General features: G+C 52.7%; 7 protein-coding genes across 7 annotated transcripts; 4 read left to right on the top strand and 3 right to left on the bottom strand.

Moving 5' to 3' along the window:
• Window positions 1-24: 24 nt before the first annotated feature.
• Window positions 25-1040, top strand: IAQ61_001814 (uncharacterized protein; the record flags this gene model as incomplete). The annotated part of the gene is made up of 4 exons (XM_003833636.2): window positions 25-32; window positions 127-236; window positions 308-541; window positions 601-1040. The coding sequence occupies 4 exons, from the start codon at window positions 25-27 to the stop codon at window positions 1038-1040; spliced, it is 792 nt and encodes a 263-aa protein (XP_003833684.2).
• A 335-nt stretch (window positions 1041-1375) lies between these two features.
• On the top strand, window positions 1376-2793 carry IAQ61_001813 (uncharacterized protein; the record flags this gene model as incomplete). The annotated part of the gene is made up of 4 exons (XM_003833635.1): window positions 1376-1635; window positions 1685-1823; window positions 1884-1965; window positions 2030-2793. 4 exons carry the CDS (start codon window positions 1376-1378, stop codon window positions 2791-2793), a joined length of 1245 nt encoding a protein of 414 aa, XP_003833683.1.
• A 622-nt stretch (window positions 2794-3415) lies between these two features.
• Window positions 3416-4167, bottom strand: IAQ61_001812 (uncharacterized protein; the record flags this gene model as incomplete). Its single annotated transcript, XM_003833634.1, has 2 exons — window positions 3416-3898; window positions 3961-4167. The coding sequence occupies 2 exons, from the start codon at window positions 4165-4167 to the stop codon at window positions 3416-3418; spliced, it is 690 nt and encodes a 229-aa protein (XP_003833682.1).
• Window positions 4168-5085: 918 nt separating this feature from the next.
• Window positions 5086-7860, top strand: IAQ61_001811 (uncharacterized protein; the record flags this gene model as incomplete). Its single annotated transcript, XM_003833633.1, has 4 exons — window positions 5086-5152; window positions 5346-5737; window positions 5789-6355; window positions 6406-7860. The coding sequence occupies 4 exons, from the start codon at window positions 5086-5088 to the stop codon at window positions 7858-7860; spliced, it is 2481 nt and encodes an 826-aa protein (XP_003833681.1).
• A 613-nt stretch (window positions 7861-8473) lies between these two features.
• Window positions 8474-9637, bottom strand: IAQ61_001810 (uncharacterized protein; the record flags this gene model as incomplete). The annotated part of the gene is made up of 2 exons (XM_003833632.2): window positions 8474-9345; window positions 9415-9637. 2 exons carry the CDS (start codon window positions 9635-9637, stop codon window positions 8474-8476), a joined length of 1095 nt encoding a protein of 364 aa, XP_003833680.1.
• Window positions 9638-10007: 370 nt separating this feature from the next.
• Window positions 10008-10736, top strand: IAQ61_001809 (mitochondrial 37S ribosomal protein mS41; the record flags this gene model as incomplete). Its single annotated transcript, XM_003833631.1, has 1 exon — window positions 10008-10736. One exon carries the CDS (start codon window positions 10008-10010, stop codon window positions 10734-10736), a length of 729 nt encoding a protein of 242 aa, XP_003833679.1.
• A 313-nt stretch (window positions 10737-11049) lies between these two features.
• PMM1 (Phosphomannomutase 1) lies at window positions 11050-11918 on the bottom strand (the record flags this gene model as incomplete). The annotated part of the gene is made up of 2 exons (XM_003833630.1): window positions 11050-11760; window positions 11817-11918. 2 exons carry the CDS (start codon window positions 11916-11918, stop codon window positions 11050-11052), a joined length of 813 nt encoding a protein of 270 aa, XP_003833678.1.
• Window positions 11919-12345: the final 427 nt, after the last annotated feature.

Here is a 12345-nt window from a genome sequence, read left to right as displayed (position 1 = left end):
CCGCACACTTGTTAGCCTGGCGGGATGCCTAGGTAAGCAAGAGCCCTGTCGCAGCCCACCCCTCGGCCGGCCGGCCTCTCCTTTTTCCGACCCTGAAACCACCTTGGAACTGACCTCATCGCGCAGAGTCCAGAGCCCATCACGGTTGAAGCGTCAAGTAAAGACCATGTGGATATTGCCGCTTCTTGGATACATTGGCGTAGCGCTGGGGTTTGCCTTCCTGACGCTGGCTATAGGTACAATGCCTCTGCGCTCTCCTACCCAACATACTACAGGTGTGAGAACAAGCACTGACGCTGCAATGTAGCCTCGGGACTGTACTATCTCTCTGAGCTCGTGGAAGAACACACCGTATTTGCAAAGAAGCTACTGTACCGCTTGATCTATGGTGTTGTTGCTCTGCAGGTGCTGTTGGTGGTCGTCGACCGCTTCCCCATTGGATTGAGCGTACTCAGCGTGGTGTCGCATGGCATCTACGCGCAGAATCTGAGACGCTTTCCAGTGGTAAAGCTGACGGATCCGCTGTTCTTACTATCGTGTGGTATGATAACATCCTCTGCTTCCATCAGCATCCCTGCACAACATACTGACTATACGTAGCCCTCGTCATTGCAAACCACTACCTTTGGTTTCGCCACTTTAGTACTCCCCCTCCGAGTTCGCCATATAACCCCTATGCACACAACAACAACATTCCTACCTTCACCGAGATCGCATCATATTTTGGCCTATGTGTCTGGCTTGTCCCCTTCGCCCTCTTCGTATCCTTGTCTGCCGGTGAGAACGTTCTGCCATCCATGGGCTCCGAATACGCGACTGGGGAGGGCAGCAGCTACATCAGTCCAGGTGTACCATCGGTGAGCTATGGTGGCGGTGTTGGAGCTGGACCTGGAGGCGCCATGGAGAGCAAACGGAGGGCGAGGAGCGGCACGAACGCGGGCATGGCCAAGGCCGTTGTAACAGGTGTAAAGGAGTGGGTAGGAGAGACTGGAGAGGTAATGGGCTTCTGGAAAGGCGAGAGGACGAGGCCGACATTCTAAAAGTTGGGGTGCTGAACATGATGATTGTACGAGTAACGTAGCTGCTGATGTGGTGTTCTTTTGTGCTGCTCTTGTCTGCTTCATCTTCACCTGGCCGCTGGCCCGCTATTGATCTTGGACCCTGAATATCAACATGCAAACGCATAAAATTCGGTTTATCGCTCATTCGCCGCCTCTCATTGTCCCCTGTTTCTTTTCGTTTTCTGTCGTATGATCACACAATCATCAATTGCCTGCTCGTCGCCTAGTCGCCGTCCCTCTTGTCCTCTATTTCTTTTCGTTTTCTTTTGTGCGATTACACAGTCATCAGCTTGCTCGTCACTTTGCTTGCTACAATGGACAGCCCAGGTAGACTGACGACTGTGTTCCGCAACATCAGAATCTCCACACCTGGCCCGATCTTCGCGACGGACGATTCAGTTGACACAGCTGTCATCACTAATTCGACGCCCGAACGAGCTGTGCGCCGAATTCAGCGCGAAGATGCTTCCCTTTCTACGCCTAAGCCGCACCCTTGTAGTGCCCGTAACCTTCTCCTGGGCGTATTTAAGAAAGGCTGGGAGCGCCCAACCACAGTAGAGAAGTTGAGGACAGCGTACGTGCAATCAATCCGCTCTGAACACACAGTACCTAACGCAAAACAGACATGTGGACTTTCTACTCAAGACAACGATCGGTCGCGACTTCAACCTGATCACGGCTGCTGGCGTGGAGTTCAAGGTTCACTCCACTATGCTGATCGGTGGAGCAAAGACGCTCCAGGACGAACTCTTCTCTAGTGATGTAGGGTGCTCTCACCGGTGCTGTTGCATCTCAGACTAGAGCAGTACTGATCTACCCAAGGCACTACGTTCAGACCCGCCAAAGCATGTGATTCTGCCACCTCACTTTCACCCCATCCTCATGGACCGCATTGTGAACTTTAGTACGCCAAACTCTCTCAAACGTTCATATTAGGAGATATACTAATTAGCAATTCTTTCACACAGTATATACGTCAGACTACACGATCAGTACCTCGAGGGCGAAGCCTATAACAAAACTCTCGGCTCAGAACTTCACCTTCCACAACGCCACTTTCATCCCACCCATAGAACCACCAACACCTGCCATGATCGCCCTAGCCGGCATACAAGACTGTATATTCCACCTGCACATATACCACCTAGGCGAAGACCTGCAATACCCCTCTCTCAAATCTGCCGCCTACGCCAAACTCACCGATTTGCTGATCCGCCAACGCGGTCGCGACCCCTCCGTCCTGAAAGAGACTGTTGACGCAGTCTTCGCCGCCCCAGGATCCAGCACACGCATCTGCGCCGACGAAGACAGCGTCATTCAGCAACTCGTTGTTGCGGCCGCCATTGGGCACGAGCAGAAGTGTTGGACTGACAAGCAGCGCGAGCAATTCGTTGCTTTACTGCCGGCTGCCGAATACAAGGATTTCTGGTCCGTACATGATACCACACAGAGCGAAAACATTGATATGATCAATGAAAATTGGGTGTGCAGGCAGTATGTGGAAGAGAAGCGTCGAGCCAAGCAAGCGGTTGCAAAGCGGGCGAGTGGCGGTGCGTTGAGTGTTGCGGCTACGGGGTCTCCGGCTAAGGACAAGGCCATGGCGGCGGGGTTTAGGACTGAAAGCAAAAGGCGGCACAAGGATAGGTTCAAGAGGAGGCATGTGCCGAGGGCAAAGGTGGAACTTGGGCGGGCTGAGGAGGAGGACGACAAGATGGAGATGGAGGTGGACTGAGTGGAGGAGACTACGTATGGGTATTATGTTTGGGTGTATATAGGTGCGACGTTGGTTCGTGCTGGCGAGCTTGATTTGATGGTGAAGTGGCTACTGAAAGGTAGATGTTGTGGGTACTGCAGCTACAATGACTTATTGAGTAATCAAGAAACTTTCCTTTGGCTTTCTACTCGTCGAATGAAGGAGTTATAATGCTGCTTTGATGGCGCACATTGAGTGAAGTATGGGTGGTCTTGTAGAGTTTCCTTCCGCAAGCAGTCCTGCCGTGTTTTTCTGCATCGAAGGTACAGATTGACAGAAGTCGAACCAATTTTCCTTTTAGGTCATGATAGACGAGTTCACATGGTCATATGTTGTAGTATGTTTTGCATTCTTTCAAAGAGATTTCTTCGGCCGTCATATCGTCTCACTAACATAAAGCAGATTTACATCGTGATATCATTCATCCATTTCCCCATGGATCTCGTCATGTCGTCAGTCTTACCGATTTCATGTCCAGGCACAATAGTATAGCCCATTTCTTTGCCTGTATCCCCACTTCGACACAATTTGCCTTTGATGTTGAATCCAAAATATAACCCATTAGATCATATAGCTTTCATCTCGGTGGAGCTCCCTTTCTTCATGATCTGACAGCGGCTATCATATTCGACATGGACAAGACAATCCACTTCAAAACCGTCCAGATGGCCACAGCGACAAGTAGCATGAGGAATAGGACCATCGCCATGACACGCCCGCGCATCTCGAATGCATCGCTGACCTCCAGCTTAGCCACCTTCCTAATCTTTTTGTTGAGATGCCACGACTTCTTCTTCTTCTTTTTGGTGTTATTATTGTTGTTCTCCTGACTCTGCCCGCCTGCCCCTTTCGGCTGGCTTAACGCATCATATGACTCAGGATGCCCCGGTGCGTCTCCTCTTTGCCCCCATGTCGAGTCGGTAGGATCTTGATATGGTTCTGGATCAAGCCAGGTGGACGGTGCCAGGGAAGAAAGAAGAGACGAATGCGTTGTATGTGCTTGACTACGTCGTGCTCGGTTGCGACGATTTACCCAGAAGAGCGAGACGACGAAGGAGACGAAGAGGATTGGTGTGAGTATGATCTTGAAACGTTAGCCTAGGCCTGTACTCTGTCTAGTCTACGTGATCCTTGGGCTTAGCGTACGGTGGCAAGCATGGACTCGTCCTCTTGCCCAGGTAAGTTTTCCGCTGTTGAGGGTCGAGATGGCAGGGGTGTCAAGGCCAGTTCTTCAAAGGGATCAGCCTTCTTCTTCTTCCTCTCAGGTCTGCGTCTCGTCACTTGTGGTGACGGTGGAGGACTGGGCGGCAGCTGCACTCTGGCCATTTCGGGTGGTGAGGTTGTCGAGGCCATTGTTGTGGTATTATTTCATCTCACCCGGCTGAAGAATTTGAAGCGATACTTACGCCCCGTTGGTAATGTGTGCACATGTGGCGCAGTATGACGCAGTATTGTACCGGTACATAGTACTTGTATCACAGTTACTGCAGACTAACGTGGACCCACATTCCATGCAGGAACATTCACACAGTTTCAACAGGCCATGTTACCTCTCTGGTGTCGACACACTACAGACTCTTTTAACTCACAGCTCAAACAAGAAGCTCGCTCAATGTCTGGGTATGTATAGACATTGAGCGCGAGTGTGGGTGTGAGTGTGAGCGTAGGCGTAAGCGTGAGGCGTGGCGTGTGCGCTGTGACGGGTCTTGTCTGACTGACGTTCCCGATCGGATAGACAGCCGGGGGTCCAGCCGCCGCTGAATCTCCTTCCAGCTTCCGAGTGAGAAGCGCGTCCATCCTCGCAATCCGCACAGCATCGCGACTCCAATAAGCCCGAGGCCGGACAATGCCCGACTCTCCTACATTCTACTACTGTACATACCTACCCAGTAAACATGACACAGTACACAAGGACATACACACCAAAATCTTACTGCCCCGGGATCGAGCGCCTTTAATCGCGTCCTTTCTACTACTGTGCTATCACTAATCCGCTCTCGACTTATTCATCATCCCCCTGCTGACATAAGACTCGGACTTTTCGGACACCCTTTGGTCCGCTCCTTCCGGCTCCCACTTTGACACCCATCACCCTCAACCTTAGCATTTTGCCTTTGCCTTTGCCTTAGCTGAACACGCCTCTCTCCTGTCTCTCCGCAGAAGTAGCCTTTGTACAGACGTCCATGGTGGGCGTCCCGTCCCCCTTAGCACGGACGAATACTTGTAAGAGTTGGAGACAACCGGTTCCGCAGTGAGGAAGTACCGATCAAAATGCCCAAGGAGGAACCTTTACCCAGCCGGAAAAAGATGCGCAAGGGGACGCATAGTTGCTTTGAATGTATGTCTTCGACCCCATGCAGTGTGGCTGACATGCACACAAATACATACACATGCAAATGCAAATGAACACCCATACACACAATTTACCTACATTCTACTTCCACACCCTACTGTGCATCCTCGCTCTCCTTCTTATCTTTATTCATCTCTACATGATATCTGCTCTTGAGACATCATCTGATAGCATACAGGTCGGCGGCGCAAGATTCGATGCATCTTTCAACCTGACAACCCGGATGTCTGCTCAGAATGTTTTGCACGTGGCAGCAGGTGCATCGATCAGGAACATGCCAATCCAGAAGTGATTGTCGATCACAGGAAAAATCTGCGTGAGAGAGTATCGCGACTGGAAGCTTTGGTAGACACGTTGCTTGAAGACAAGACCATCAAATCAGAGGCTCGTAGTCAGAGCCAGAGTACAGCCGACACTGCCTCGCCAAAAGTACCTCAAGTCTTCTCGAGAGACGCCTTGCCACCCACCCCACTGTCCTCCGAGTCTACATCAAATCCATTCCAACATAATCAGCGTGCTGTATCAGACCGAGGACATCATGTTCCAATACTGTCTGTTTTCGAAGATGCTGTAAGTCACGAGGCGAAGCCCTCTTCCTTCCCACAACTAACGCTCGTCCAGCTCAACGATGCGGAAGCTCAGAACAAAGTCCGCAAAGACCCATCGCACGCCCGATTTACGGCAGATGGCGCTCTGACAGCTGAAGAGCGATATACGCTTGAAAACAGACACGATGACAACATTATTGACGGCAGCAATGTATCACATTCAGCGAAAAAAGAGAGGGCGAAACAAGCTCTGATCGCCATGCTGCCACCTTATGAACAGCTTACACGGCTTTTGAACAATAACAGCGATTGGTGGCAGACATGGCGACGAAAGTGCAGTGGAACCTCGGGACCCGATCAGACGCTGTCCCAGTTTGCACTTAAAGCCTTGGCGAATGGCAACATTGGTGCCCTTGGTACTGTTGTGTTGTCGGTTGGCATATGCTCTGCAGATGATACTGATGATGTGGAGCGCTATATCGAGGCTGTTGACAGATGGGTTCTATCTGATGATGAATACGCAGCCAGTCTGGAAGGCATGGAATGTCTCATCTTGAAGTCAAAGTGGTATGCAGATGTTGGACAGCCTCGAAGAGCCTGGATCGCATACAGGAAGGGGTTAATGTATGCTCAACTCATGGTAAGTTTCATAAACCCATCTCGACTTCCCCTTTTGCTGATTACTCCAAGGGTCTTCACCGGAAACGCACATCTTCAGCAGCTCACGAAAGTATTTGGTGGGCACTCTACCATGGAGACCGTTTCCTGTCACTACTTCTAGGTCTTCCTTACGGTATCAGCGATGCGCATTGTGATCTCACCCTGCCAGAACTCGGCGACGGCGAGTACATACACCATATGAATGCCATCTCCAAAGTGTCACAGCTAGCAGGGCGCGTCATTGATCGCAACCAAGGAATAGCAGAACAGTCTTTCGCATGGGCCCTACAACTCGATCAGGAACTTGAGGACCTGTGGAAGAGATTGGATCCTGCATGGCTCGACTATTCAGAACTGCTCGCAGACCCAGAAAAGAACGCCGCAGAATTACGAGAACGGTTGATGGGGCAGATGGTGTTCCACCAGATCCGTGTTTACCTGCATCTCCCCTTCATGCTCAAGTCGGCTTCAAATTCGCGCTTCACATACTCCCGCACCGCGTGTCTCAACGGCTCTCGAGATGTGCTCCGTCTGTACCAGGCACTACGCACGGGTACCGTGCAGCCCCTCTACGAGTGCAAAGCCATTGACTTCATCGGCTTCACCGCTGCAGTACTCATCCAGATTGGCCTCCTCAACTTCACGACCGTCAACGGTGCAAACGGCCAGCCGCCTTCCCCCAAGAACAATGAAGAAGACGTTCGCCTCATTGAAATCAGTATTGACATTTTCCGGAGAGCTTCGAGCGAAAAGGGTGGGAAAGTAGCCCTACAATCCGCTGAAGTGCTCGAGAAGATGATGAGCAAGTTCAAAAACGCCTGTAGCCCCAACAGAAGCCACTGCGCCGACGAGACCGATGAATTTGTCATACCCTACTTTGGCACCATTACTCTCAAGCGAGGGGGTCAGAAGGTTACCCGAGGACCCTCGCCGCCTGCTCGTTCGCCTGCATGTTCCAACATTTCGCAATCCCCCGCACAGTCCCAGCTGTTTACGCCCCCCTCGGAAAGACAGTCCAGCACCTCAGACATCTTCTCCCAAGCCACGCCCTCTCTCAGCGTCACGCCCAAGACATCCATCTCCGCCGGCACCGGTACCTCTGGATACAACATCACCGACCCCTTACCCTTTGTCTCCTACGACGGCTTCTACAACTGGAACAACCTCAATGGCGATGACGCCTCCTGTGCCGCCGCCTCCTCCGCAGGCACAGCCGTCCCTGTAGCCGCCCACACCACCTCCAACACGGCCTCCGGCACCGCCTCCCAGGCGGGGATAAATACCCAGATCAACGATGACAGCATGAATAACTTCCCGCTCCCAACAAATAATTTTAGCTGGCAGCATATGCCCATGGACATTGATCAGGATTGGTCATGGTTCTTGAACGACGCACAGACTTCCCAGGCGGTTAACTCGAATACATCGGCCCAGGCTTTGCCGGTGGATGTGTTTAGTGGCCAGGGTTTCACTGGCTTTGGCTGATCAGCTGCTGTGGCGTGGTGCATACTCCGTCAAGGGGAATTCCCGTACTTTAGAGGCCTCGAGAGAAGGTCGAAGGAGCTGGCGGCTGTTTTGTGTATATGTATCATGAGCAAGTTATGTTCGCTTGGGCGGCATGTCTCTTCTTTCCCCTGCTTTTCATCCCATTCGGATGTTGTTGTTTACATCAAGGCTGCATCGTTTGCTAGATGTAGAAACTCATGACGACTTGTTCTTTCGTTTGATGCGGATTCTATGGCTTGGAGATTGCGGGGGTTGGAGAAATCTGGCATCGTTGGATAGAGAGTACGCTCACTTATGGGTTGCGGAAAAAAGATGAATAGAGAGATGGAGTGGCGGGGCCGCGGGGGTTTCGTGAATCGTGCGCATCTGGTTTTTGTTTTTTGATATCATGATTTCAAGAGGTATCTTTATTCAACAATCGATTACTTTGGTGATTGATTTGTTTCTGGGATCATGGTTGACAAGGGAGAGAGAGAGAGTTTACATGTTATGGTATTGCAAAGTTTGGATTGCCATCTTGGTACAAATTTCCATCATCGCATGAGATATTCCTACAAGATACATGCAAGGTCCACAACAAAGATGAAAGCATCTACAAGGACCAAATGACGATCCTGCCATCCACGCCCGTTGAGCTAATCTTGCTCACATTCCCCCCGTCCTCTTGGAAGCTGCGAATCGTATTGATAGTATTCTGATGGACAGTCTTGAGCTTGGTGTCATCGGTGCCAGACTTGCCCTTGAGATCCATCTGGCGAAACATGTTCAGCGCGCTCTCTTCGCGCTGGTCCATGAGTCCCGGCCGGCTCTTGGACTCGAGCGAGCCAACGAGCTGCCAGCCGTCCTCGGAGCCCTGGAGGCGAAAGGCCTCGCAATTGTATCCGGCGGCGATGATTTCAGACTCGGAGCTCCAGAGGAGGGACATGAAGGGTAGGACCTGGGTGTTTACGTTGAGGATGGCGCGGGGCGCCTGTTCAGGCGCGCTCGGGTAAACAACCGTCAGGCTGCTGTCGTGGGAGGCAAAGGCCAGGGCGTTGCCCGAGGGCGAGAAGGCAACGCTGTGGACCCAGGCAGCCGTGCTGTTCAAGTACTCGCCACATACAGTGTTGAAAGGCAGTCTCTCGCCCCAAGCCGAGGGCTCCGGCCGCTCATCGACGCCCTTGATGAAGGAGGAGAGGACGCGGGCGTGGCCGTCTGTGGAACCGGCGGCCAGGAGGACAGAGTTGGGGTGCCAGGAGACGCAGGTGACGGTTGAGCGAATGGGCTTCTTGATATGCTTGGACACCCACCAATTGTCCTCCTCCTCAAAGTAGCACACAGGGATGAGGCGGGCACCAGAGCCTACTGCGAACTTGGTCTCCGAGGGGGCCCAGCGCACGCACGTGGCTGCGCGGTTGATGCGGAGGAGGACGAGGGTGGGCTTCCATCCTTGGGGTGAGGGCTCCCACACATAGGCATTGCGATCTGTTGACCATGTGAGCTGCCTGTTTTTCTCTCTCGATGCCATTGGGAAGCTCGTGTAAGCTTGCTAACCTTGCGAACAAGTCACGATTTTGCCAGAAATGGGGGCAATGTCGACGCCCGTGACGGTCTTGTCATGGCCTGTTAATTCATCCTGCAGCTTGTATCCACTGCCGCTCTTGGTGAACAAGTCGACATTGTTCTCCCGGGCCACGGCAAGCGTCTGGCGGTCGGCCGAGAAGGAGTGGTCGGCGATGGGGTGGTGGAAGAGATGGTGGACGTCAGGACTGGCCATGGTGGTGGTGAGAGGGGTTGGTGATTTGCAATAGGAGACTCTCTACTACTGCAATTGGCGTCTTGTGAGGGTGTGAGTGGGTGGTGATGACGAGTTGGAGGGTGGTGGGGGGCTTGGAGATGCCTACTGGGGGGAGCATGGTAGACCGAGGGCACGGGCTCTTCTGGACATCTTGGCTCCTCCGAAAAGTTGAGAACATCACCGCAACAGTGGTCTGTCGCACATCGGGCACACTTTCCGTAGAACAATCTCTGTGCCTACCCTCAGCAACCACCAGGAAATATTACACCATCTCTGGGTGCCGACAATTGATACACCTACGCCCCCCCCCCCCCCCCTGACAATCCCACCCCTCTCAGCACCGCCCACCATGATCCTCCGGCGCCCACTTCTCAACGCGACCACCACCGCCGTCTCGATATCCAAGCCATGCGTCCGCAACCTCCAGCATTCCATACCCATGCGTCCCGTACCCAAGCCCATCCCCTTCATCCCGGACCACACTGCCTTCCTCAGCGCCATAGGCCGCGGCCTGTCGGCACACGCAACCAAGATCCCCTCCTGGGAAGCCCTCTTCACCCTAACCTCTCCGCAACTCAAGGAACTCGGTGTCGAGCCCGCCCGCTCACGCCGCTACCTGCTCGACTGGCGAGAGAAGTTCCGCAACGGCGAGTACGGCATCGGTGGCGACTGCCAGCATGTGGTGGACGGGGTTGCGGAATTGAAAATCGTCGAGGCGCCGGTGCCGCCGAATCCGCAGCTCGGGAATACGATTAGTCCGAGGAGTGCGGCGGCGACGGCTACGCATGATCCTGGGACGAGGAAATTTGTTGTCAATGTACCTGTGGGGGCTGAGGCGCCCGCAGAGCCCGTCGAGGTGTTGCCAAAAGTGCAGGGCGTTGTTTTGAAGGGGGCCAAGACGATCAAGGGGAGCTTTGTAGAGCCTGTAAAGGGGAGCAATGGGACGAGGGCGCGGATAAGGCTGCAAGAGGGTGTTTGGGAGATTAAGAGAGGACACAAGGTGGATGGTGGTGAGAGGCGGAAGGCTGAGGTTAGGGCCAAGAGGAGAGCAGCGGAGAACAAGGACAAGGCAAGGTAGTGAAGACGTTGTATCAAGTCATGCGGCGTGTATCATATGTACCATCAAGACGCTTGATTCCAAGGGAACAGTGTTTCACGTATTCTGGGAATCTCTTAGACTCCTCGCATCATGCTGGTCTTCAAGCATTGGCAACGATTCTAAAATCCAAGCAGACATGTATAAAAAATGTGTACTGCCCATCAACCCGTTATGGTATGCGCAAAGACCCAAAAGATCCAGCATCAACAAGATGTGACCTGAGTAAAAGACCACGACATTCGCATAAAATGTAAATCGTAATAACATTTCCAGCCACCGCAAAAAGAAAAGTCTACTGGAAGCTCTTCAACAACTCCTGCAACTGTGCATACGTATCATCTGGATTCTTAACCTTGTGACCAATCGTCCTCTTATCACTGTAAATCTCCCAATCGTTCCCACCTTCATACGCCTTGTCACCAAAGAAGTGTATATTCTTGTACACGATCCCCGTCCGCTTCTCCTCGGCCTCGATGTGCTTGAGGCAGTACGTCTTGTCCCAGCCGGTGGGGAAGACATCAAAGGAGATTTGGCCGCCAATCGAGTAGGTGAGGCCAAAGTCTGGAAAGGCTTCCTTGAGCGCAGCGACCATGGTGGTACGAATGTTGTTTGCGAGATCATAGACTTGGTACTCGTTTCTCTCCTCGGTCGATGCATTGCGGCCAATGGGTGAGACATTGATCATGCCGTTGCGGAACTCGATAAAGGTGCCGCGCTTGATGGGGATGTCGAGGTCGGCAATGTAGTGCAGGATGAACTTGACAAGGGCCTTGTAGCGCTCCTCGCCCAGCCAGCCGATGAAGCTCTGGGACTCGAGTTCTTCGCCGAGCCGGTAGGCAGTGAGCCCGTTTTCAGCAAAGGCAAAGTCAAAGAGCGAGGTTACGTTTACGTCTGGGGTGGCGAGCTGCTCCTGTTGCTTGACGAGGTTGGAGCCGCCGACGAAGCCGATGGCGCATTTGTGGCGGAGTTCGGAGAGGATTTGGAGCATTTCAGGCTTGACGAGCTGGGGGAGGAATGAGCTTGTTAGTGGGAGGCATTTGCTGGAGTTGGACGACCTACCTGACGGGGCTTGGTCAGGGTATCATCAACATCAAAAAGAAGCACAGTATCCTTGAACGGACGCTCCTCAAGCGGAGGATAAACTGCTGCTGTAACCGCCATTTCGTCTCGTCTTGTACTGCGAAATCGTGGAAATCGTGGAAACTGTGCAGAGGAGTTGGAGATCAAGAAACAAACAAAAAAACCACGTCTTCCTTTCCCAGAACTAGACAAAAAATGGCACCCAGAACAATGCAACAGCGTGCTCTTCAAATACACTTCTTCTCGGCTTTTAGGAGGGGAGCGGCAAGGGAGCAATGGCAGAGGGGAGGGGGATGTCTCTTTCTTGGTGGGAAGTGGATATTTTTGGAGGGGGCGGGCGGCACCTGCAGGGATGGGCTAGACCCTTTTAGCTTACAGTTGTCACTCACCGCCTAAGGCCTGGGGTCAACATGGAACCCTCTCCCTCTCCCTCTCTACTCTAGCCTGTTTGGGGAGTAAGAACCTTTGATTTGGCTCGTGGTGGGTACTACACTCAAGCCTCCGTGTT

Source organism: Plenodomus lingam (genome assembly GCF_022343315.1).
Source record: "Plenodomus lingam strain CAN1 chromosome Unknown contig_13, whole genome shotgun sequence".
In the NCBI taxonomy this organism is placed as follows: Eukaryota; Fungi; Ascomycota; class Dothideomycetes; order Pleosporales; family Leptosphaeriaceae; genus Plenodomus; species Plenodomus lingam.
Note: the sequence above shows the minus strand (reverse complement) of the source record. Positions and strands in the feature narration are given on the sequence as shown.